This window comes from Oncorhynchus nerka, linkage group LG16 (assembly GCF_034236695.1).
Source record: "Oncorhynchus nerka isolate Pitt River linkage group LG16, Oner_Uvic_2.0, whole genome shotgun sequence".
Taxonomy (NCBI): domain Eukaryota; kingdom Metazoa; phylum Chordata; class Actinopteri; order Salmoniformes; family Salmonidae; genus Oncorhynchus; species Oncorhynchus nerka.
The window spans coordinates 44,244,846-44,270,698 of NC_088411.1; the positions used below are offsets into that span (position 1 = coordinate 44,244,846).

The 25,853-nt window shown below is 49.2% G+C and overlaps 1 protein-coding gene across 1 annotated transcript; it reads left to right on the forward strand.

Moving 5' to 3' along the window:
• Nucleotides 1–96: 96 nt before the first annotated feature.
• Nucleotides 97–25,243, forward strand: LOC135561188 (circumsporozoite protein-like). The gene is made up of 4 exons (XM_065002330.1): nucleotides 97–131; nucleotides 2,924–3,834; nucleotides 24,123–24,178; nucleotides 25,139–25,243. The coding sequence occupies exons 1-4, from the start codon at nucleotides 97–99 to the stop codon at nucleotides 25,241–25,243; spliced, it is 1,107 nt and encodes a 368-aa protein (XP_064858402.1).
• The last annotated feature ends 610 nt before the right edge of the window (nucleotides 25,244–25,853 follow it).

Below are 25,853 nucleotides of genomic sequence, written 5' to 3' on the forward strand. Positions count from 1 at the left end.
TTTACTCGTGAATTAATAGTTCTGTTTTTATTCTACAAAACTTTTAACAACTGAAATAATTTCCAAAACCATTTCCCACGACGAAGGTTATTCGAGATGTTTATTCGTTTCAAGGCCTGTGAAGTGGTCGGGTAGGTGACAAAACGCAGGAAATACAGACCGTAACACACACCTTTAACAATAGAAGGGATGCATAGAAACAAGTCCGCGACCAACAGAAAACACTTCTCAGTTTTATTATTTGGCTAAATGATTCGCAACGAGAACCAATCCATCCACTTAGCAGAAACCCACTGGGAACAAACGGTTTAACATCCAGTTTTAATTTACATTTGGTTTGAGTTTTTAACTAACGTGAATTCAACGTGGAAATTCACAACGGAAATGTCACTATGTCATTGAATTTAGGTTAAAAAAGTTGTGTTTTTTCAAAACAAAATCAGTTTTCCAAGTTGATTCAACGTCATCACATATATATTTTTTTGTTATTCTAGGAAATACACATTACAGGTGTTATATTTCTCTTCAAATAATTTGTAGTTCAATTTTTATTTCGCCTTTATTTCGACAGGGAAGACATATGTAGACCTAACAGTAGGTCTCTTTTCCAAACGCACCCTTTTTAACACAATATAAATATACACATTACACTTATTTATTTATTTATGTATATATATTTATATTTACAAAAACCCAGTCGTGGTAAGCACAAATAAAACATCACAAATCACCCATAAAAACGGTTACATTTCTCCACAAATAAGTCCCCTATCAATACTTTAAATTGACCGAACGGCACCAGGACATCAAGCTGAAATGTATATAGCGATAAAAAAAAAACAAATTTAAAAAAAGATGAAAACAAAAAGCAGATTTACCTGGCTCGGGCGAAACCCAAGGAACCTCTCAAGAGTTAACCTGTGAACGGGGTTAGGCAACTCAGGTGTCTATACTTCAACTGAAACGTTAGATAAGACAGACGTTTATGAAGTAGGGCCTTGCAAACAGAAAGGGAGTGATGTAGAGATCTACAGGTCTTTAGCGGAAGTCCAGAAAACGTTTTGATACAGTGATGGGTCTCAAACATGTCAGCTGTAACAAAACGAAAGGAACTATGATCGATGGCATCCAATGGTTTAAGAGTCGTAGCGACTGCACTTTGATAAATAACATCACCATAATCAACAACGGATAAAAATATTGACTGAATAATCTGCTTCCTACTGCTTAGAGAACGTTACGATCTGTTTCTGTAGGAATAATCTGCTTCCTACTGCTCCTACAAAGACACCATCTGTTTCCTACTGCTCAGAGAAAGGAACGATCTGTTTCCTACTGCTCAGAGAAAGGAACGATCTGTTTCCTACTGCTCAGAGAAAGGAACGATCTGTTTCCTACTGCTCCTAGAAAGACACCATCTGTTTCCTACTGCTCAGAGAAAGGTACGATCTGTTTTCTACTGCTCCTAGAAAGACACCATCTGTTTCCTACTGCTCAGAGAAAGGTACGATCTGTTTTCTACTGCTCCTAGAAAGACACCATCTGTTTCCTACTGCTCAGAGAAAGGAACGATCTGTTTCCTACTGCTCAGAGAAAGGAACGATCTGTTTCCTACTGCTCAGAGAAAGGAACGATCTGTTTCCTACTGCTCAGAGAAAGGAACGATCTGTTTCCTACTGCTCAGAGAAAGTTACGATCTGTTTCCTACTGCTCAGAGAAAGGAACGATCTGTTTCCTACTGCTCAGAGAAAGGAACGATCTGCTTCCTACTGCTCAGAGAAAGGAACGATCTGTTTCCTACTGCTCAGAGAAAGGAACGATCTGTTTCCTACTGCTTAGAGAAAGGAACGATCTGTTTCCTACTGCTCAGAGAAAGGAACGATCTGTTTCCTACCGCTTAGAGAAAGGAACGATCTGTTTCCTACTGCTCCTAGAAAGACACCATCTGTTTCCTACTGCTCAGAGAAAGGAACGATCTGTTTCCTACTGCTCAGAGAAAGGAACGATCTGTTTCCTACCGCTTAGAGAAAGGAACGATCTGTTTCCAACTGCTCCTAGAAAGACACCATCTGTTTCCTACTGCTCAGAGAAAGGAACGATCTGTTTCCTACTGCTCCTAGAAAGACACCATCTGTTTCCTACTGCTCAGAGAAAGGAACGATCTGTTTCCTACTGCTCAGAGAAAGGAACGATCTGTTTCCTACTGCTTAGAGAAAGGAACGATCTGTTTCCTACTGCTCCTAGAAAGACACCATCTGTTTCCTACTGCTCAGAGAAAGGAACAATCTGTTTCCTACTGCTCAGAGAAAGGAACGATCTGTTTCCTACTGCTCAGAGAAAGGAACGATCTGTTTCCCACTGCTTCTAGAAAGACACCATCTGTTTCCTACTGTTCAGAGAAAGGAACGATCTGTTTCCTACTGCTCAGAGAAAGGAACGATCTGTTTCCTACTGCTCAGAGAAAGGAACGATCTGTTTCCTACTGCTCAGAGAAAGGAACGATCTGTTTCCTACTGCTTAGAGAAAGGAACGATCTGTTTCCTATTGCTCCTAGAAAGACACCATCTGTTTCCTACTGCTCAGAGAAAGGAACGATCTGTTTCCTACTGCTCAGAGAAAGGAACGATCTGTTTCCTACTGCTCAGAGAAAGGAACGATCTGTTTCCTACTGCTTAGAGAAAGGAACGATCTGTTTCCTACTGCTCAGAGAAAGGAACGATCTGTTTCTGTAGGAATGCCTAAGTGTTTATATGCGGAACACGTTGGGTTGGAGAACCATCTAATGAGTCTAATGTAGTTCATCTGAAACATTCTCACCACAGTTTAAAACAACATGTATTTCCTTGTCCTGTATTAAACACAGCATTTAAATCAGCAAGGGATTCCTGCATAGCAAAATAATCTGACTGTACTTTTGACACAGTCAGATCAACAGTCAGGGTAACAGTCAGATCAACAGTCAGATCAACAGTCAGGGTAACAGTCAGATCAACAGTCAGATCAACAGTCAGGGTAACAATCAGATCAACAGTCAGGGTAACAGTCAGATCAACAGTCAGGGTAACAGTCAGATCAACAGTCAGGGTAACAGTCAGATCAACAGTCAGGGTAACAGTCAGATCAACAGTCAGGGTAACAGTCAGATCAACAGTCAGATTAACAGTCAGGGTAACAGTCAGGGTAACAGTCAGATCAACAGTCAGGGTAACAGTCAGATCAACAGTAACAGTCAGATCAACAGTCAGATCAACAGTCAGATCAACAGTCAGGGTAACAGTCAGATCAACAGTCAGATCAACAGTCAGGGTAACAGTCAGATCAACAGTCAGATCAACAGTCAGGGTAACAGTCAGGGTAACAGTCAGATCAACAGTCAGGGTAACAGTCAGATCAACAGTCAGATCAACAGTCAGGGTAACAGTCAGGGTAACAGTCAGATCAACAGTCAGGGTAACAGTCAGATCAACAGTCAGGGTAACAGTCAGATCAACAGTCAGATCAACAGTCAGATCAACAGTCAGATCAACAGTCAGGGTAACAGTCAGATCAACAGTCAGATCAACAGTCAGGGTAACAGTCAGATCAACAGACAGATCAACAGTCAGATCAACAGTCAGATCAACAGTCAGGGTAACAGTCAGATCAAAAGTCAGATCAACAGTCAGGGTAACAGTCAGATCAACAGTCAGATCAACAGTCAGATCAACAGTCAGGGTAACAGTCAGATCAACAGTCAGATCAACAGTCAGGGTAACAGTCAGATCAACAGTCAGGGTAACAGCCAGATCAACAGTCAGATCAACAGTCAGATCAACAGTCAGATCAACAGTCAGGGTAACAGCATATATAATAATATCCTCCACATATAGATGAAGTTTACCATTTAACAGATTGACAATGATGTTTATATAAATATTCACCAGAGAACAGGTCATCATGATCAACAGTATCAAAAGCTTTACAACACTAAACCCTGATTGGATGTTCAGGACTAAAACCTGATTGGATGTCCAGGACTAAACCCTGATTGGATGTCCAGGACTAAACCCTGATTGGATGTCCAGGACTAAACCCTGATTGGATGTCCAGGACTAAACCCTGATTGGATGTTCAGGACTAAACCCTGATTGGATGTCCAGGACTAAACCCTGATTGGATGTCCAGGACTAAACCCTGATTGGATGTCCAGGACTAAACCCTGATTGGATGTCCAGGACTAAACCCTGATTGGATGTCCAGGACTAAACCCTGATTGGATGTCCAGGACTAAACCCTGATTGGATGTTCAGGACTAAACCCTGATTTGATGTCCAGGACTAAACCCTGATTGGATGTCCAGGACTAAACCCTGATTGGATGTTCAGGACTAAACCCTGATTGGATGTCCAGGACTAAACCCTGATTGGATGTCCAGGACTAAACCTGATTGGATGTCCAGGACTAAACCCTGATTGGATGTCCAGGACTAAACCCTGATTGGATGTTCAGGACTAAACCCTGATTGGATGTCCAGGACTAAACCCTGATTGGATGTCCAGGACTAAACCCTGATTGGATGTCCAGGACTAAACCCTGATTGGATGTCCAGGACTAAACCCTGATTGGATGTCCAGACCTAAACCCTGATTGGATGTCCAGGACTAAACCCTGATTGGATGTCCAGGACTAAACCCTGATTGGATGTCCAGGACTAAACCCTGATTGGATGTCCAGGACTAAACCCTGATTGGATGTCCAGGACTAAACCCTGATTGGATGTCCAGGACTAAACCCTGATTGGATGTCCGGGACTAAACCCTGATTGGATGTCCGGGACTAAACCCTGATTGGATGTCCGGGACTAAACCCTGATTGGATGTCCAGGTCTAAACCCTGATTGGATGTCCGGGACTAAAGCCTGATTGGATGTCCAGGACTAAACCCTGATTGGATGTCCAGGATTAAACCCTGATTGGATGTCCAGGACTAAAACCTGATTGGATGTCCAGGACTAAACCCTGATTGGATGTCCAGGACTAAACCCTGATTGGATGTCCAGACCTAAACCCTGATTGGATGTCCAGGACTAAACCCTGATTGGATGTCCAGGACTAAACCCTGATTGGATGTCCAGGACTAAACCCTGATTGGATGTCCAGACCTAAACGGTGATTGGATGTCGAGGACTAAACCTTGATTGGATGTCCAGGACTAAACCCTGATTGGATGTCGAGGACTAAACCTTGATTGGATGTCCAGGACTAAACCCTGATTGGATGTCCAGGACTAAACCCTGATTAGATGTCCAGGACTAAACCCTGATTGGATGTCCAGGATTAAACCCAGATTGGGATCCAATTGGTCGGTCCCTATGGATTTCTTGTTGTATACTGCTAGGATAGCATCCAGGACTTATTTTTCTTTAAATAGCCTAAAAGAAAAGCTTTGACTATCCTTCCTCTGATCATTCAGTAAGACCCCCCCCATCAGCATTCAGCCCAGTATAATTATGAATAGGCTTAAAGGTTTTCAAAGAAATAGCCTGCTGAAATAAAATGGTGATTAAATGCATCAATGTTAGCATGTTTCGATAGCATGTAACGAGGCGAGTGTCTGAATGAATTGGATTTAAAATCAAATCAAGCTTTATTAGTCTTATGCGCCGAATACAACAAGTGTAGACTTTACCGTGAAATGCTGAATACAACAAGTGTTGACTTTATCGTGAGATGCTTTACTTACAAGCCCTTAACCAACAGTGCAGTTCAAGAAGAGTTAAGAAAAATATTTACCAAGTAGACTAAAATAAAAAAGTAGTAATAAAAAAACAACGCAATACGAATAACGAGGCTACATACAGGGGGTACCGAGTCAGTGTGGAGGCTATATACAGGGGGTACCGGTACAGAGTCAATGTGGAGGCTATATACAGGGGGTACAGGTACCGAGTCAGTGTGGAGGCTATATACAGGGGGTACCGGTACAGAGTCAATGTGGAGGCTATATACAGGGTGTACCGGTACAGAGTCAATGTGGAGGCTATATACAGGGTGTACCAGTACAGAGTCAATGTGGAGGCTATATACAGGGGGTACCGGTACAGAGTCAATGTGGAGGCTATATACAGGGGGTACCGGTACAGAGTCAATGTGGAGGCTATATACAGGGGGCACCGGTACAGAGTCAATGTGGAGGCTATATACAGGGGGTACCGGTACAGAGTCAATGTGGAGGCTATATACAGGGGGTACCGGTACAGAGTCAATGTGGAGGCTATATACAGGGGGTACCGGTACAGAGTCAATGTGGAGGCTATATAAAGGGGATACCAGTACAGAGTCAATGTGGAGGCTATATACAGGGGGTACCGGTACAGAGTCAATGTGGAGGCTATATACAGGGTGTTACGGTACAGAGTCAATGTGGAGGCTATATACAGGGGGTACCGGTACAGAGTCAATGTGGAGGCTATATACAGGGTGTACCGGTACAGAGTCAATGTGGAGGCTATATAAAGGGGATACCAGTACAGAGTCAATGTGGAGGCTATATACAGGGGGTACCGGTACAGAGTCAATGTGGAGGCTATATACAGGGTGTTACGGTACAGAGTCAATGTGGAGGCTATATACAGGGGGTACCGGTACAGAGTCAATGTGGAGGCTATATACAGGGTGTACCGGTACAGAGTCAATGTGGAGGCTATATACAGGGGGCACCGGTACAGAGTCAATGTGGAGGCTATATACAGGGGGTACCAGTACAGAGTCAATGTGGAGGCTATATACAGGGGGTACCGGTACAGAGTCAATGTGGAGGCTATATACAGGGGGCACCGGTACAGAGTCAATGTGGAGGCTATAAACAGGGGGTACCAGTACAGAGTCAATGTGGAGGCTATATACAGGGGGTACCGGTACAGAGTCAATGTGGAGGCTATATACAGGGGGTACCGGTACAGAGTCAATGTGGAGGCTATATACAGGGGGTACCGGTACAGAGTCAATGTGGAGGCTATATACAGGGGGTACTGGTACAGAGTCAGTGTGGAGGCTATATACAGGGGGTACTGGTACAGAGTCAATGTGGAGGCTATATACAGGGGGTACTGGTACAGAGTCAATGTGGAGGCTATATACAGGGGGTACTGGTACAGAGTCAATGTGGAGGCTATATACAGGGGTACTGGTACAGAGTCAATGTGGAGGCTATATACAGGGGGTACTGGTACAGAGTCAATGTGGAGGCTATATACAGGGGGTACTGGTACAGAGTCAATGTGGAGGCTATATACAGGGGGTACTGGTACAGAGTCAATGTGGAGGCTATATACAGGGGGTACCGGTACAGAGTCAATGTGGAGGCTATATACAGGGGGTACTGGTACAGAGTCAATGTGGAGGCTATATACAGGGGGTACTGGTACAGAGTCAATGTGGAGGCTATATACAGGGGCTATATACAGGGTCAATGTGGAGGCTATATACAGGGGGTACCGGTACAGAGTCAATGTGGAGGCTATATACAGGGGGTACCGGTACAGAGTCAATGTGGAGGCTATATACAGGGGGCACCGGTACCGAGTCAATGTGGAGGCTATATACAGGGGGTACCGGTACAGAGTCAATGTGGAGGCTATATACAGGGGGCACCAGTACAGAGTCAGTGTGGAGGCTATATACAGGGGGTACCAGTACAGAGTCAATGTGGAGGCTATATACAGGGGGTACCAGTACAGAGTCAATGTGGAGGCTATATACAGGGGGCACCAGTACAGAGTCAGTGTGGAGGCTATATACAGGGGGTACCAGTACAGAGTCAATGTGGAGGCTATATACAGGGGGCACCAGTACAGAGTCAGTGTGGAGGCTATATACAGGGGGTACCGGTACAGAGTCAATGTGGAGGCTATATACAGGGTGTACCAGTACAGAGTCAATGTGGAGGCTATATACAGGGGGCACCAGTACAGAGTCAGTGTGGAGGCTATATACAGGGGGTACCGGTACAGAGTCAATGTGGAGGCTATATACAGGGGTTACCGGTACAGAGTCAGTGTGGAGGCTATATACAGGGGGTACCGGTACAGAGTCAGTGTGGAGGCTATATACAGGGGGTACCGGTACCGAGTCAGTGTGGAGGCTATATACAGGGGGTACCGGTACCGAGTCAGTGTGGAGGCTATATACAGGGGGTACCGGTACAGAGTCAATGTGGAGGCTATATACAGGGGGCACCGGTACCGAGTCAGTGTGGAGGCTATATACAGGGGGTACCGGTACCGAGTCAGTGTGGAGGCTATATACAGGGTGTTACGGTACAGAGTCAATGTGGAGGCTATATACAGGGTGTTACGGTACAGAGTCAATGTGGAGGCTATATACAGGGGGTACCAGTACAGAGTCAGTGTGGAGGCTATATACAGGGTGTTACGGTACAGAGTCAATGTGGAGGCTATATAAAGGGGATACCAGTACAGAGTCAGTGTGGAGGCTATATACAGGGTGTTACGGTACAGAGTCAATGTGGAGGCTATATACAGGGGGTACCAGTACAGAGTCAGTGTGGAGGCTATATACAGGGTGTTACGGTACAGAGTCAATGTGGAGGCTATATACAGGGGGTACCGGTACCGAGTCAGTGTGGAGGCTATATACAGGGTATTACGGTACAGAGTCAATGTGGAGGCTATATACAGGGGGTACCAGTACAGAGTCAATGTGGAGGCTATATACAGGGGGTACCAGTACAGAGTCAATGTGGAGGCTATATAGAGGGGGTACCGGTACAGAGTCAATGTGGAGGCTATATACAGGGGGTACCGGTACAGAGTCAATGTGGAGGCTATATACAGGGGGTACCAGTACAGAGTCAATGTGGAGGCTATATACAGGGGGTACCGGTACCGAGTCAGTGTGGAGGCTATATACAGGGGGTACCGGTACAGAGTCAATGTGGAGGCTATATATAGGGGGTACCGGTACTGCCCGAGTCAGTGTGGAGGCTATATACAGGGGGTACCGGTACAGAGTCAATGTGGAGGCTATATACAGGGGTTACCGGTACAGAGTCAGTGTGGAGGCTATATACAGGGGGTACCGGTACAGAGTCAGTGTGGAGGCTATATACAGGGGGTACCGGTACCGAGTCAGTGTGGAGGCTATATACAGGGGGTACCGGTACCGAGTCAGTGTGGAGGCTATATACAGGGGGTACCGGTACAGAGTCAATGTGGAGGCTATATACAGGAGGTACCGGTACCGAGTCAGTGTGGAGGCTATATACAGGGGGTACCGGTACAGAGTCAATGTGGAGGCTATATACAGGGGGCACCGGTACCGAGTCAGTGTGGAGGCTATATACAGGGGGTACCGGTACCGAGTCAGTGTGGAGGCTATATACAGGGGGTACCGGTACAGAGTCAATGTGGAGGCTATATACAGGGGGTACCAGTACAGAGTCAGTGTGGAGGCTATATACAGGGGGTACCGGTACAGAGTCAATGTGGAGGCTATATACAGGGGGTACCAGTACAGAGTCAGTGTGGAGGCTATATACAGGGGGCACCGGTACAGAGTCAATGTGGAGGCTATATACAGGGGGTACCAGTACAGAGTCAGTGTGGAGGCTATATACAGGGGGTACCGGTACACAGTCAATGTGGAGGCTATATACAGGGGGTACCGGTACCGAGTCAGTGTGGAGGCTATATACAGGGGGTACCGGTACCGAGTCAGTGTGGAGGCTATATACAGGGGGTACCGGTACAGAGTCAGTGTGGAGGCTATATACAGGGGGTACCGGTACCGAGTCAGTGTGCGGGGGAACCGGTACCGAGTCAGTGTGGAGGCTATATACAGGGGGTACCGGTACAGAGTCAATGTGGAGGCTATATACAGGGGGCACCGGTACAGAGTCAATGTGGAGGCTATATACAGGGGGTACCGGTACAGAGTCAGTGTGGAGGCTATATACAGGGGGCACCGGTACAGAGTCAATGTGGAGGCTATATACAGGGGGCACCGGTACCGAGTCAGTGTGGAGGCTATATACAGGGGGTACCGGTACAGAGTCAATGTGGAGGCTATATACAGGGGTTACCGGTACAGAGTCAGTGTGGAGGCTATATACAGGGGGTACCGGTACAGAGTCAGTGTGGAGCTATATACAGGGGGTACCGGTACCGAGTCAGTGTGGAGGCTATATACAGGGGGTACCGGTACCGAGTCAGTGTGGAGGCTATATACAGGGGGTACCGGTACAGAGTCAATGTGGAGGCTATATACAGGAGGTACCGGCACCGAGTCAGTGTGGAGGCTATATACAGGGGGTACGGTACAGAGTCAATGTGGAGGCTATATACAGGGGGCACCGGCACGAGTCAGTGTGGAGGCTATATACAGGGGGGTACCGGTACCGAGTCAGTGTGGAGGCTATATACAGGGGGTACCGGTACAGAGTCAATGTGGAGGCTATATACAGGGGTACCAGTACAGAGTCAGTGTGGAGGCTATATACAGGGGGTACCGGTACAGAGTCAATGTGGAGGCTATATACAGGGGTACCAGTACAGAGTCAGTGTGGAGGCTATATACAGGGGGCACCGGTACAGAGTCAATGTGGAGGCTATATACAGGGGGTACCAGTACAGAGTCAGTGTGGAGGCTATATACAGGGGGTACCGGTACCGAGTCAGTGTGCAGGCTATATACAGGGGGTACCGGTACCGAGTCAGTGTGGAGGCTATATACAGGGGGTACCGGTACAGAGTCAGTGTGGAGGCTATATACAGGGGGTACCGGTACCGAGTCAGTGTGGAGGCTATATACAGGGGGTACCGGTACAGAGTCAGTGTGGAGGCTATATACAGGGGGTACCGGTACCGAGTCAGTGTGCGGGGGAACCGGTACCGAGTCAGTGTGGAGGCTATATACAGGGGGTACCGGTACAGAGTCAATGTGGAGGCTATATACAGGGGGCACCGGTACAGAGTCAATGTGGAGGCTATATACAGGGGGTACCGGTACAGAGTCAGTGTGGAGGCTATATACAGGGGCACCGGTACAGAGTCAATGTGGAGGCTATATACAGGGGGCACGGTACCGAGTCAGTGTGGAGGCTATATACAGGGATACCAGTACAGAGTCAATGTGGAGGCTATATAAAGGGGATACCAGTACAGAGTCAATGTGGAGGCTATATACAGGGTGTTACGGCACAGAGTCAATGTGGAGGCTATATACAGGGGGTACCGGTACCGAGTCAGTGTGGAGGCTATATACAGGGGGGTACCGGTACAGAGTCAGTGTGGAGGCTATATACAGGGGTACCGGTACCGAGTCAGTGTGGAGGCTATATATACAGGGGGCACCGGTACCGAGTCAGTGTGGAGGCTATATACAGGGGGTACCGGTACAGAGTCAATGTGGAGGCTATATACAGGAGGTACCGGCACCGAGTCAGTGTGGAGGCTATATACAGGGGTACCGGTACAGAGTCAATGTGGAGCCTATATACAGGGGCACGGTAACCGAGTCAGTGTGGAGGCTATATACAGGGGGTACCGGTACCGAGTCAGTGTGGAGGCTATATACAGGGGGTACCGGTACAGAGTCAATGTGGAGGCTATATACAGGGGGTACCAGTACAGAGTCAGTGTGGAGGCTATATACAGGGGGTACCGGTACAGAGTCAATGTGGAGGCTATATACAGGGGGTACCAGTACAGAGTCAGTGTGGAGGCTATATACAGGGGGCACCGGTACAGAGTCAATGTGGAGGCTATATACAGGGGGTACCAGTACAGAGTCAGTGTGGAGGCTATATACAGGGGGTACCGGTACCGAGTCAGTGTGGAGGCTATATACAGGGGGTACCGGTACACAGTCAATGTGGAGGCTATATACAGGGGGTACCGGTACCGAGTCAGTGTGGAGGCTATATGCAGGGGGTGCGGTACCGAGTCAGTGTGGAGGCTATATACAGGGGGTACGGTACAGAGTCAGTGTGGAGGCTATATACAGGGGGTACCGGTACCGAGTCAGTGTGCGGGGGAACCGGTACCGAGTCAGTGTGGAGGCTATATACAGGGGGTACCGGTACAGAGTCAATGTGGAGGCTATATACAGGGGGCACCGGTACAGAGTCAATGTGGAGGCTATATACAGGGGTACCGGTACAGAGTCAGTGTGGAGGCTATATACAGGGGCACCGGTACAGAGTCAATGTGGAGGCTATATACAGGGGCACCGGTACCGAGTCAGTGTGGAGGCTATATACAGGGGATACCAGTACAGAGTCAATGTGGAGGCTATATAAAGGGGATACCAGTACAGAGTCAATGTGGAGGCTATATACAGGGTGTTACGGCACAGAGTCAATGTGGAGGCTATATACAGGGGTACGCACCGAGTCAGTGTGGAGGCTATATACAGGGGGTACAGGTACAGAGTCAATGTGGAGGCTATATACAGGGGCACCGGTACCGAGTCAGTGTGCGGGGAACCGGTACCGAGTCAGTGTGGAGGCTATATACAGGTTGTTACGGCACAGAGTCAATGTGGAGGCTATATACAGGGGGTACGCACCGAGTCAGTGTGGAGGCTATATACAGGGGTGCCGGTACCGAGTCAGTGTGGAGGCTATATACAGGGGTACCGGTACCCGAGTCAGTGTGGAGGCTATATACAGGGGGCACCGGCAACGAGTCAGTGTGGAGGCTATACAGGGGGTTGCGGTACAGAGTCAATGTGGAGGCTATATACAGGGGGTACCGGTACAGAGTCAATGTGGAGGCTATATACAGGGGGTACCAGTACAGAGTCAATGTGGAGGCTATATACAGGGGTACCGGTACCGAGTCAGTGTGGAGGCTATATACAGGGGGTACCGGTACAGAGTCAATGTGGAGGCTATATACAGGGGTACGCACCGAGTCAGTGTGGAGGCTATATACAGGGGTACCGGCACAGAGTCAATGTGGAGGCTATATACAGGGGTTACCGGTACAGAGTCAGTGTGGAGGCTATATACAGGGGGGGTGCCGGTACAGAGTCAGTGTGGAGGCTATATACAGGGGGTACCGGTACAGAGTCAATGTGGAGGCTATATACAGGGGGTACCGGTACAGAGTCAGTGTGGAGGCTATATACAGGAGGTACCGGTACAGAGTCAGTGTGGAGGCTATATACAGGGTGTTACGGTACAGAGTCAATGTGGAGGCTATATACAGGGGGTACCGGTACCGAGTCAGTGTGGAGGCTATATACAGGGTATTACGGTACAGAGTCAATGTGGAGGCTATATACAGGGGGTACCAGTACAGAGTCAATGTGGAGGCTATATACAGGGGGTACCGGCACAGAGTCAATGTGGAGGCTATATACAGGGGGTACCGGCACAGAGTCAGTGTGGAGGCTATATACAGGGGTACCGGTACAGAGTCAGTGTGGAGGCTATATACAGGGGTACCGGTACCGAGTCAGTGTGGAGGCTATATACAGGGGGCACCGGCACCGAGTCAGTGTGGAGGCTATATACAGGGGGCACCGGCACAGAGTCAATGTGGAGGCTATATACAGGGGCACCGGCACCGGAGTCAGTGTGGAGGCTATATACAGGGGTACCGGCACCGAGTCAGTGTGGAGGCTATATACAGGGGGTACCGGTACAGAGTCAATGTGGAGGCTATATACAGGGGTACCAGTACAGAGTCAGTGTGGAGGCTATACAGGGGGCACGGCACAGAGTCAATGTGGAGGCTATATACAGGGGGTACCAGTACAGAGTCAGTGTGGAGGCTATATACAGGGGCACCGGCACAGAGTCAATGTGGAGGCTATATACAGGGGTACCAGTACAGAGTCAGTGTGGAGGCTATATACAGGGGGTACCGGCACCGAGTCAGTGTGGAGGCTATATACAGGGGTACCGGTACACAGTCAATGTGGAGGCTATATACAGGGGGTACCGGTACCGAGTCAGTGTGGAGGCTATACAGGGGGTACCGGTACCGAGTCAGTGTGGAGGCTATATACAGGGGTACCGGTACAGAGTCAGTGTGGAGGCTATATACAGGGGCACCGGTAACCAGTCAGTGTGCGGGGGAACCGGTACCGAGTCAGTGTGGAGGCTATATACAGGGGGTACCGGTACAGAGTCAATGTGGAGGCTATATACAGGGGGCACCGGTACAGAGTCAATGTGGAGGCTATATACAGGGGGTACCGGTACAGAGTCAGTGTGGAGGCTATATACAGGGGGCACGGTACAGAGTCAATGTGGAGGCTATATACAGGGGGCACCGGTACCGAGTCAGTGTGGAGGCTATATACAGGGGATACCAGTACAGAGTCAATGTGGAGGCTATATAAAGGGGATACCAGTACAGAGTCAATGTGGAGGCTATATACAGGGTGTTACGGCACAGAGTCAATGTGGAGGCTATATACAGGGGGTGGTACCGAGTCAGTGTGGAGGCTATATACAGGGGGTACAGGTACAGAGTCAATGTGGAGGCTATATACAGGGGGCACCGGTACCGAGTCAGTGTGCGGGGGAACCGGTACCGAGTCAGTGTGGAGGCTATATACAGGTTGTTACGGCACAGAGTCAATGTGGAGGCTATATACAGGGGGTACCGGTACCGAGTCAGTGTGGAGGCTATATACAGGGGGTACCGGTACCGAGTCAGTGTGGAGGCTATATACAGGGGGCACCGGTACCGAGTCAGTGTGGAGGCTATATACAGGGGGTACCGGTACAGAGTCAATGTGGAGGCTATATACAGGGGGTACCGGTACAGAGTCAATGTGGAGGCTATATACAGGGGGTACCAGTACAGAGTCAATGTGGAGGCTATATACAGGGGGTACCGGTACTGAGTCAGTGTGGAGGCTATATACAGGGGGTACCGGTACAGAGTCAATGTGGAGGCTATATACAGGGGTACCAGGTACCGAGTCAGTGTGGAGGCTATATACAGGGGGCACCGGTACAGAGTCAATGTGGAGGCTATATACAGGGGTTAACCGGTACAGAGTCAGTGTGGAGGCTATATACAGGGGGTACCGGTACAGAGTCAGTGTGGAGGCTATATACAGGGGGTAACGGCCGAGTCAGTGTGGAGGCTATATACAGGGGGTACCGGTACCGAGTCAGTGTGGAGGCTATATACAGGGGTACCGGTACAGAGTCAATGTGGAGGCTATATACAGGGGCACCGGTACCGAGTCAGTGTGGAGGCTATATACAGGGGTACCGGTACAGAGTCAGTGTGGAGGCTATATACAGGGTGTTACGGTACAGAGTCAATGTGGAGGCTATATACAGGGTGTTACGGTACAGAGTCAATGTGGAGGCTATATACAGGGGGTACCAGTACAGAGTCAGTGTGGAGGCTATATACAGGGTGTTACGGTACAGAGTCAATGTGGAGGCTATATAAAGGGGATACCAGTACAGAGTCAGTGTGGAGGCTATATACAGGGTGTTACGGTACAGAGTCAATGTGGAGGCTATATACAGGGGGTACCAGTACAGAGTCAGTGTGGAGGCTATATACAGGGTGTTACGGTACAGAGTCAATGTGGAGGCTATATACAGGGGGTACCGGTACCGAGTCAGTGTGGAGGCTATATACAGGGTATTACGGTACAGAGTCAATGTGGAGGCTATATACAGGGGGTACCAGTACAGAGTCAATGTGGAGGCTATATACAGGGGGTACCAGTACAGAGTCAATGTGGAGGCTACATAGAGGGGGTACCGGTACAGAGTCAATGTGGAGGCTATATACAGGGGGTACCGGTACAGAGTCAATGTGGAGGCTATATACAGGGGGTACCGGTACCGAGTCAGTGTGGAGGCTATATACAGGGGGTACCGGTACAGAGTCAATGTGGAGGCTATATACAGGGGGTACCGGTACCGAGTCAGTGTGGAGGCTATATACAGGGGGTACCGGTACAGAGTCAATGTGGAGGCTATATACAGGGGTTACCGGTACAGAGTCAGTGTGGAGGCTATATACAGGGGGTACCGGTACAGAGTCAGTGTGGAGGCTATATACAGGGGGTACCGGTACCGAGTCAGTGTGGAGGCTATATACAGGGGGTACCGGTACCGAGTCAGTGTGGAGGCTATATACAGGGGGTACCGGTACAGAGTCAATGTGGAGGCTATATACAGGAGGTACCGGTACCGAGTCAGTGTGGAGGCTATATACAGGGGGTACCGGTACAGAGTCAATGTGGAGGCTATATACAGGGGCACCACCGAGTCAGTGTGGAGGCTATATACAGGGGGTACCGGTACCGAGTCAGTGTGGAGGCTATATACAGGGGGTACCGGTACAGAGTCAATGTGGAGGCTATATACAGGGGGTACCAGTACAGAGTCAGTGTGGAGGCTATATACAGGGGGTACCGGTACAGAGTCAATGTGGAGGCTATATACAGGGGGTACCAGTACAGAGTCAGTGTGGAGGCTATATACAGGGGGTACCAGTACAGAGTCAATGTGGAGGCTATATACAGGGGGTACCAGTACAGAGTCAGTGTGGAGGCTATATACAGGGGGTACCGGTACCGAGTCAGTGTGGAGGCTATATACAGGGGGTACCGGTACACAGTCAATGTGGAGGCTATATACAGGGGGTACCGGTACCGAGTCAGTGTGGAGGCTATATACAGGGGGTACCGGTACCGAGTCAGTGTGGAGGCTATATACAGGGGGTACCGGTACAGAGTCAGTGTGGAGGCTATATACAGGGGGTACCGGTACCGAGTCAGTGTGCGGGGGAACCGGTACCGAATCAGTGTGGAGGCTATATACAGGGGGTACCGGTACAGAGTCAATGTGGAGGCTATATACAGGGGGCACCGGTACAGAGTCAATGTGGAGGCTATATACAGGGGGTACCGGTACAGAGTCAGTGTGGAGGCTATATACAGGGGGCACCGGTACAGAGTCAATGTGGAGGCTATATACAGGGGGCACCGGTACCGAGTCAGTGTGGAGGCTATATACAGGGGATACCAGTACAGAGTCAATGTGGAGGCTATATAAAGGGGATACCAGTACAGAGTCAATGTGGAGGCTATATACAGGGTGTTACGGCACAGAGTCAATGTGGAGGCTATATACAGGGGGTACCGGTACCGAGTCAGTGTGGAGGCTATATACAGGGGGTACAGGTACAGAGTCAATGTGGAGGCTATATACAGGGGGCACCGGTACCGAGTCAGTGTGCGGGGGAACCGGTACCGAGTCAGTGTGGAGGCTATATACAGGTTGTTACGGCACAGAGTCAATGTGGAGGCTATATACAGGGGGTACCGGTACCGAGTCAGTGTGGAGGCTATATACAGGGGGTACCGGTACCGAGTCAGTGTGGAGGCTATATACAGGGGGTACCGGTACCGAGTCAGTGTGCGGGGGCACCGGTACAGAGTCAGTGTGGAGGTTATATACAGGGGGCACCGGTACAGAGTCAGTGTGGAGGTTATATACAGGGGGTACCGGTACCGAGTCAGTGTGCGGGGGAACCGGTACCGAGTCAGTGTGGAGGTTATATACAGGGGGCACCGGTACAGAGTCAGTGTGGAGGCTATATACAGGGGGTACCGGTACCGAGTCAGTGTGGAGGCTACATACAGAGGGCACCGGTACAGAGTCAGTGTGGAGGCTACATACAGGGGGCACCGGTACAGAGTCAGTGTGGAGGCTATATACAGGGTGTTACAGTACAGAGTCAATGTGGAGGCTATATACAGGGGGTACCGGTACAGAGTCAATGTGGAGGCTATATACAGGGGGCACCGGTACAGAGTCAATGTGGAGGCTACATACAGGGGGCACCAGTACAGAGTCAATGTGGAGGCTATATACAGGGGGCACCGGTACAGAGTCAGTGTGGAGGCTACATACAGGGTGTTACGGTACAGAGTCAATGTGGAGGCTATATACAGGGTGTTACGGTACAGAGTCAATGTGGAGGCTATATACAGGGGGTACCAGTACAGAGTCAGTGTGGAGGCTATATACAGGGTGTTACGGTACAGAGTCAATGTGGAGGCTATATAAAGGGGATACCAGTACAGAGTCAGTGTGGAGGCTATATACAGGGTGTTACGGTACAGAGTCAATGTGGAGGCTATATACAGGGGGTACCAGTACAGAGTCAGTGTGGAGGCTATATACAGGGTGTTACGGTACAGAGTCAATGTGGAGGCTATATACAGGGGTACCGGTACCGAGTCAGTGTGGAGGCTATATACAGGGTATTACGGTACAGAGTCAATGTGGAGGCTATATACAGGGGGTACCAGTACAGAGTCAATGTGGAGGCTATATACAGGGGGTACCAGTACAGAGTCAATGTGGAGGCTACATAGAAGGGGTACCGGTACAGAGTCAATGTGGAGGCTATATACAGGGGGTACCGGTACAGAGTCAATGTGGAGGCTATATACAGGGGGTACCGGTACCGAGTCAGTGTGGAGGCTATATACAGGGGGTACCGGTACAGAGTCAATGTGGAGGCTATATACAGGGGGTACCGGTACCGAGTCAGTGTGGAGGCTATATACAGGGGGTACCGGTACAGAGTCAATGTGGAGGCTATATACAGGGGTTACCGGTACAGAGTCAGTGTGGAGGCTATATACAGGGGGTACCGGTACAGAGTCAGTGTGGAGGCTATATACAGGGGGTTACGAGTCAGTGTGGAGGCTATATACAGGGGGAAAATTGCACCGAGTCAGTGTGGAGGCTATATACAGGGGGGCCGGTACAGAGTCAATGTGGAGGCTATATACAGGAGGTACCGGTACCGAGTCAGTGTGGAGGCTATATACAGGGGGTACCGGTACAGAGTCAATGTGGAGGCTATATACAGGGGCACCAGTACCGAGTCAGTGTGGAGGCTATATACAGGGGGTACCGGTACCGAGTCAGTGTGGAGGCTATATACAGGGGTACCAGTACAGAGTCAATGTGGAGGCTATATACAGGGGTACCAGTACAGAGTCAGTGTGGAGGCTATATACAGGGGGCACCGGTACAGAGTCAATGTGGAGGCTATATACAGGGGTACCAGTACAGAGTCAGTGTGGAGGCTATATACAGGGGTACCAGTACAGAGTCAATGTGGAGGCTATATACAGGGTACCAGTACAGAGTCAGTGTGGAGGCTATATACAGGGGGTACCGGTACCGAGTCAGTGTGGAGGCTATATACAGGGGGTACCGGTACACAGTCAATGTGGAGGCTATATACAGGGGGTACCGGTACCGAGTCAGTGTGGAGGCTATATACAGGGGTAACCGGTACAGAGTCAGTGTGGAGGCTATATACAGGGGGCACCGGTACAGAGTCAGTGTGGAGGCTATATACAGGGGGTACCGGTACCGAGTCAGTGTGCGGGGGAAGACCGAGTCAGTGTGGAGGCTATATACAGGGGGTACCGGTACAGAGTCAATGTGGAGGCTATATACAGGGGGCACCGGTACAGAGTCAATGTGGAGGCTATATACAGGGGGTACCGGTACAGAGTCAGTGTGGAGGCTATATACAGGGGGCACCGGTACAGAGTCAATGTGGAGGCTATATACAGGGGGCACCGGTACCGAGTCAGTGTGGAGGCTATATACAGGGGATACCAGTACAGAGTCAATGTGGAGGCTATATAAAGGGGATACCAGTACAGAGTCAATGTGGAGGCTATATACAGGGTGTTACGGCACAGAGTCAATGTGGAGGCTATATACAGGGGGTACCGGTACCGAGTCAGTGTGGAGGCTATATACAGGGGGTACAGGTACAGAGTCAATGTGGAGGCTATATACAGGGGGCACCGGTACCGAGTCAGTGTGCGGGGGAACCGGTACCGAGTCAGTGTGGAGGCTATATACAGGTTGTTACGGCACAGAGTCAATGTGGAGGCTATATACAGGGGTACCGGTACCGAGTCAGTGTGGAGGCTATATACAGGGGGTACCGGTACCGAGTCAGTGTGGAGGCTATATACAGGGGGCACCGGTACCGAGTCAGTGTGCGGGGGCACCGGTACAGAGTCAGTGTGGAGGTTATATACAGGGGGCACCGGTACAGAGTCAGTGTGGAGGTTATATACAGGGGGTACCGGTACCGAGTCAGTGTGCGGGGAACCGGTACCGAGTCAGTGTGGAGGTTATATACAGGGGGCACCGGTACAGAGTCAGTGTGGAGGCTATATACAGGGGGTACCGGTACCGAGTCAGTGTGGAGGCTACATACAGAGGGCACCGGTACAGAGTCAGTGTGGAGGCTACATACAGGGGGCACCGGTACAGAGTCAGTGTGGAGGCTATATACAGGGTGTTACAGTACAGAGTCAATGTGGAGGCTATATACAGGGGGTACCGGTACAGAGTCAATGTGGAGGCTATATACAGGGGGCACCGGTACAGAGTCAATGTGGAGGCTACATACAGGGGGCACCAGTACAGAGTCAATGTGGAGGCTATATACAGGGGGCACCGGTACAGAGTCAGTGTGGAGGCTACATACAGGGGGTACCGGTACAGAGTCAGTGTGGAGGCTATATACAGGGGGCACCGGTACAGAGTCAATGTGCGGGGGTACCGGTACAGAGTCAGTGTGGAGGCTATATACAGGGGGTACCGGTATAGAGTCAGTGTGCGGGGGTACCGGTACAGAGTCAGTGTGCGGGGGTACCGGTACAGAGTCAGTGTGCGGGGGTACCGGTACAGAGACAATGTGCGGGGGCACCGGTACTGAGTCAGTGTGGAGGCTATATACAGGGGGTACCGGTATACAGGGGATACCAGTACAGAGTCAATGTGGAGGCTATATACAGGGGGTACCAGTACAGTGTCAATGTGGAGGCTATATACAGGGGGTACCGGTACAGAGTCAATGTGGAGGCTATATACAGGGGGTACCAGTACAGAGTCAATGTGGAGGCTATATACAGGGGGTACCGGTACAGAGTCAATGTGGAGGCTATATACAGGGGGTACCGGTACAGAGTCAGTGTGCGGGGGCACCGGTTAGTTGACAGTTTTCCAGAATTTAGTCGGGTTTCCATTACAATCTGAAAGAGCTGTTACATAATAATCAGATTTAGCCATTCTGATTATTTATTCTACACAATGATTCCTCAGTTGCTTAAAAACGTGCCTGTCCAGGCTTAAGCCTGTGTTCCTGGCCTTGACCCAAGCATCATCTCTTTTATGAATGACTTCTGATAATTGCGGCGTGTACCAGGCATTCAATCTACATTTAACCCTCCATTCTATATAAAGGGAGCATGACTATCTACAATAGTATTGAAGACATCTACAAAGAGGCTCAAAGCTGAATCAAGTACAAGGAACGCTGAAATACAATCAAGATCACTAAAAATATAGAGTGTGTAAACTGACGTTTTTAAAGTTCCTCGTTGTGATGACACGAGGCTTAGATTTATTTTTGTATTTTCATATCTCTAACACAAACAACTGGGTAACGGTCACTAATATCTTAGGAGAAGACACCAGTAGGAACATATTTCTCTGGTGTATTCGTTAGAATGAGATCAGTCAGAGTTTGACTTTGAAGGATCTATAGGGTTGGGCAGTGTTAGGCTTAGAAACATCTGATTTGGTTTGAGAAGAGGAGGACGGTTCTTTCTCTTTGTCAGAGTGAACACTAGGAAATTACACACTGCGTCTATGGTAGGATGCCAAGGAAAATGTAATTAAAAAGTCTTAAAGATGATTGATGAAGTTAATGATGATGTCAAAATGTTTTCTTTGAGTCAAATGGACTATGATACAAAATGGAGGAGAAGAAAATGCTGTTCATTCTGAGAGATGCTCAAATTAAATGACAATGACAGAATATCCCGTACTTTTTTCTCCCCCAAATAGCGGCTGCTATGGCAGTTTACAATTTAGGAACACAAATCTGTAAATAGCAGACGTAACATGGAGGTGTTATATTCCATCTTCCACAGTGGAGGAGGTTTCTATGTACTGTGTTACTAACCAAATCTTGGACTGGGTCTGAGGGGACGGACGGACGGACGGACGGACACACACACACGCACACACACGGACACACACACACACACACACACACACACACACACACACGCACACACACACACACACACACACACACACACACACACACACACACACACACACACACACACACACACACACACACACACACAGGGGAGGAGGTGGGAGAGGAGGAGGGGAGGGGAGAAGAGGAGAGAAGGGTAGGAGAGGAGGAGGAGGAGAGGAGAGGGGAGAGGCAGAGATTAGAGGAGGAAGAGAGGAGGAGAGGAGCGGAGGAGGGAAGGAGGAGAGGAGAGGGGAGAGGCAGAGATTAGAGGAGGAGGAGAGGAGCGGAGGAGGGAAGGAGGAGAGGAGATATGACATTACACTTTGATTGTGTGTGTATGTTAACAGTGGGGAGGGGGCAGTGTGTGTTATTAATAAAGGGGAGCGGTCAGAGTGTGTTAACAAAGGAGGGGTCAGTGTGTGTTAACAAAGGGGAGGGGTCAGTGTGTGTTAACAAAGGGGAGGGGTCAGTGTGTATTAACAAAGGGGAGGGGTCAGTGTGTGTTAACAAAGGGGAGGGGTCAGTGTGTGTTAACAAAGGGGAGGGGTCAGTGTATGTTAACAAAGGGGAGGGGTCAGTGTATGTTAACAAAGGGGAGGGGTCAGTGTATGTTAACAAAGGGGAGGGGTCAGTGTATGTTAACAAAGGGGAGGGGTCAGTGTGTGTTAACAAAGGGGAGGGGTCAGAGTGTGTTAACAAAGGGGAGGGGTCAGTGTATGTTAACAAAGGGGAGGGGTCAGTCTATGTTAACAAAGGGGAGGGGTCAGTGTATGTTAACAAAGGGGAGGGGTCAGTGTGTGTTAACAAAGGGGAGGGGTCAGTGTATGTTAACAAAGGGGAGGGGTTTTAAGCAACTGAGGAATCATTGTGTAGAATAAATCATCAGAATGGCTAAATCTGATTATTATGTAACAGCTCTTTCAGATTGTAATGGGAATCTGACTAAATTCTGGAAAACTGTCAACTAACCGGTACCCCCGCACACTGACTCTTTCGAGTTGTCTCGAGGTCTGTAGCATATTCATGGGGTTTATAAACAGCAATAGGCAGTCATCAACCGATGGATGGAAACGTTCTGAGCCAGTTTGTTACTGTTAGCAAGTAGAAAATGTGGCTAACTCGACCAACTAGCTGTACGATCGTTAGGAGCAACTATTTATTGTGCATTGGGGGAAAAGGATAAGCTAGCGAACAAGAGTCTAGCAATATAGCTATGTAGTACGTTGAAAGAAACTAAATGTGCTTTTTCCATCTTCATGTTTTCACCCAGTGGATGAACACAGCAATGACAGGGCATCATTTTCCATGGATGTTTGATCAATAAACACAATTCATGACCAATGTTTTATTTGTTCTTTAGTAATCCTGTATATGATCTTATATTGCTTGGATATCTTGTATATATATTTATTTTAATTTGACCTTTATTTAACTAGGCAAGTCAGTTAGGAACAAATTATTATTTAAATTGACGGCTTAGGAACAGTGGGTTAACTGCCTTGTTCAGGGGCAGAACAACATATTTTTACCTTGTCAGCTCGGAGATTCGAACTAGCAACATTTCGGTTATTGGCCCATCGCTCTATCCACAAGGCTACCTGCCGCCCCGTATATAATCATATGTGATATAAACTCAGCAAAAAAAGAAGCGTCCCTTTTTCAGGACCCTGTCTTTCAAAGTTTTGCGTGTAAAATGTGTGTGTATGTGATGGTCGGATTCGCGTTTATCGTCGTAGGAATGAGCGTTACACCGAGGCCTGTACTCTGGAGCGGAATCAATTTGGAGGTGGACGGTCCGTCATGGTCTGGGGCGGTGTGTCACAGCATCATCGGACAGAGCTGGTTGTCATTGCAGGCAATCTCAACGCTGTGCGTTACAGGGAAGACATCCTCCTCCCTCATGTGGTACCCTTCCTGCAGGCTCATCCTGACATGACCTTCCAGCATGACAATGCCACCAGCCATACTGCTCGTTCTGTGCTTGATTTCCTGCAAGACAAGAATGTCAGCATTCTGCCATGGTCAGCGAAGAGCCCGGATCTAAATCCCATTGAGCACGTCTGGGACCTGTTGTATCGGAGGGTGAGGTCTAGGGACATTCCCCCAGAAATGTCCAGGAACTTGCAGGTGCCTTGGTGGAAGAGTGGGGTAACATCTCACAGCAAGAACTGGCAAATCCAGTGCAGTCCATGAGGAGGAGATGCACTGCAGTACTTAATGCAGCTGGTGGCTACACCAGATACTGACTGATACTTTTGATTTTGACCCCCCCCCCCTCCCCTTTGTTCAGGGACACATTATTCAATATCTGTTAGTCACACGTCTGTGGAACTTGTTCAGTTTATGTCTCAGTTGTTGAATCTTGTTATGTTTATACAAATATTTACACATGTTAAGTTTCTTTTTTTGCTGAGTTTCTAAAAATACAATCTTATTTTGTTGTAATAATATAATCCATGCATTGTTACACTTACGCACTGAAACCTAAAGTCTTGAAAGTATATTTTGGAACAACTATGTTTGTGCTCCATCGCCTTTGATACGACGTTAAATACCCTGTTATAACAAAGGAATCTAGTTAATCGTATATTATATGACCATGGTTAGCTAGCTAGCGGTGTTTAAACAGAGTATGTTTTAACAGAATAGCAGCCTGAGTGTAACGGTCGTCGTATGAAGAAGGTGTGGACCAAAGCGCAGCGTGGTAAGTGTTCATGTTATTTTTATTTAAACTGAACACAAAACAAAATAATAAAGAGAATGAAGGAAGATGAAACAGTCCTGTCAGGTGCAGAAACACAAAACAACTACCCACAACCAATAGTGGGAAAACAGGCTGCCTAAGTATGGTTCTCAATCAGAGACAACGATTGCCAGCTGCCTCTGATTGGAAACCATACCAGGCCAAACACATAGAAATAGAAAACATAGAACACAAAACATAGAATGCCCACCCCAACTCACGCCCTGACCGAACTAAAATAGAGACATAAAAAAGGAACTAAGGTCAGGACTTGACAGTACCCCCCCCCCCCCCCAAAGGTGCAGACTCCGGACGCAAAACCTAAACCCATAGAGGAGGACCTGGGTGGGCATCTGTCCGCGGTGGTGGCTCTGGCGCGGGACGTGGACCCCACTCCACCATAGTCTTGGCCCACTTAAGTGGCGCCTTAGGAGCGGCGACCCTCGCTGCCGACCTCGGACTCTGGACTCTTGCAGCGGGCTCCGAATAAATGGGAGACTCCGGCAGCGCCGGACAGGCGGCAGCGGCGGAGTGAAGGGAGGCTCTGGCAGCTCCGGAGTGAAGGGAGGCTCTGGCAGCTCCGGAGTGAAGGGAGGCTCTGGCAGCTCTGGAGTGAAGGGCGACTCTGGCAGCTCCGGAGTGAAGGGCGACTCTGGCAGCTCCGGAGTGAAGGGCGACTCCGGCAGCTCCTGACTGACGGGCGGCTCTGGAGGCTCCGGACAGGAGGGAGACTCTGGAAGCGCCGGACAGGCGGGAGAACCTGGAGGGAGGAGACAGAGAGACAGCCTGGTGTGTGGGGCTGCCACAGGACCCACCAGGCTGGGGAGACCTACAGGAGGCCTGGTGCGTGGAGGAGGCACTGGACGGACCGGGCTGTGGGGGAGCACTGGAGCTCTGGTGCGCAGCCTTGGCACCACTCCTCCAGGCTGGATGACCACTTTAGCCCGGACCCTCCAGAGTGCAGGCACAGGTTGAACCGGGCTGTGCGTGAGCACTGGAGATCTGGTACATACC

Coding starts and splice junctions, on each gene's coding strand:
- LOC135561188 (XM_065002330.1), top strand. CDS start 97: ATGTTTATTCGTTTCAAGGCCTGTGAAGTGGTCGG. Junction 3,835..24,122: donor CAGTCAGATCAACAGTCAGG/GTAACAGCATAT, acceptor TGCCATGGTCAG/CGAAGAGCCCGGATCTAAAT. Junction 24,179..25,138: donor GGGACCTGTTGTATCGGAGG/GTGAGGTCTAGG, acceptor CCCCCCCCAAAG/GTGCAGACTCCGGACGCAAA.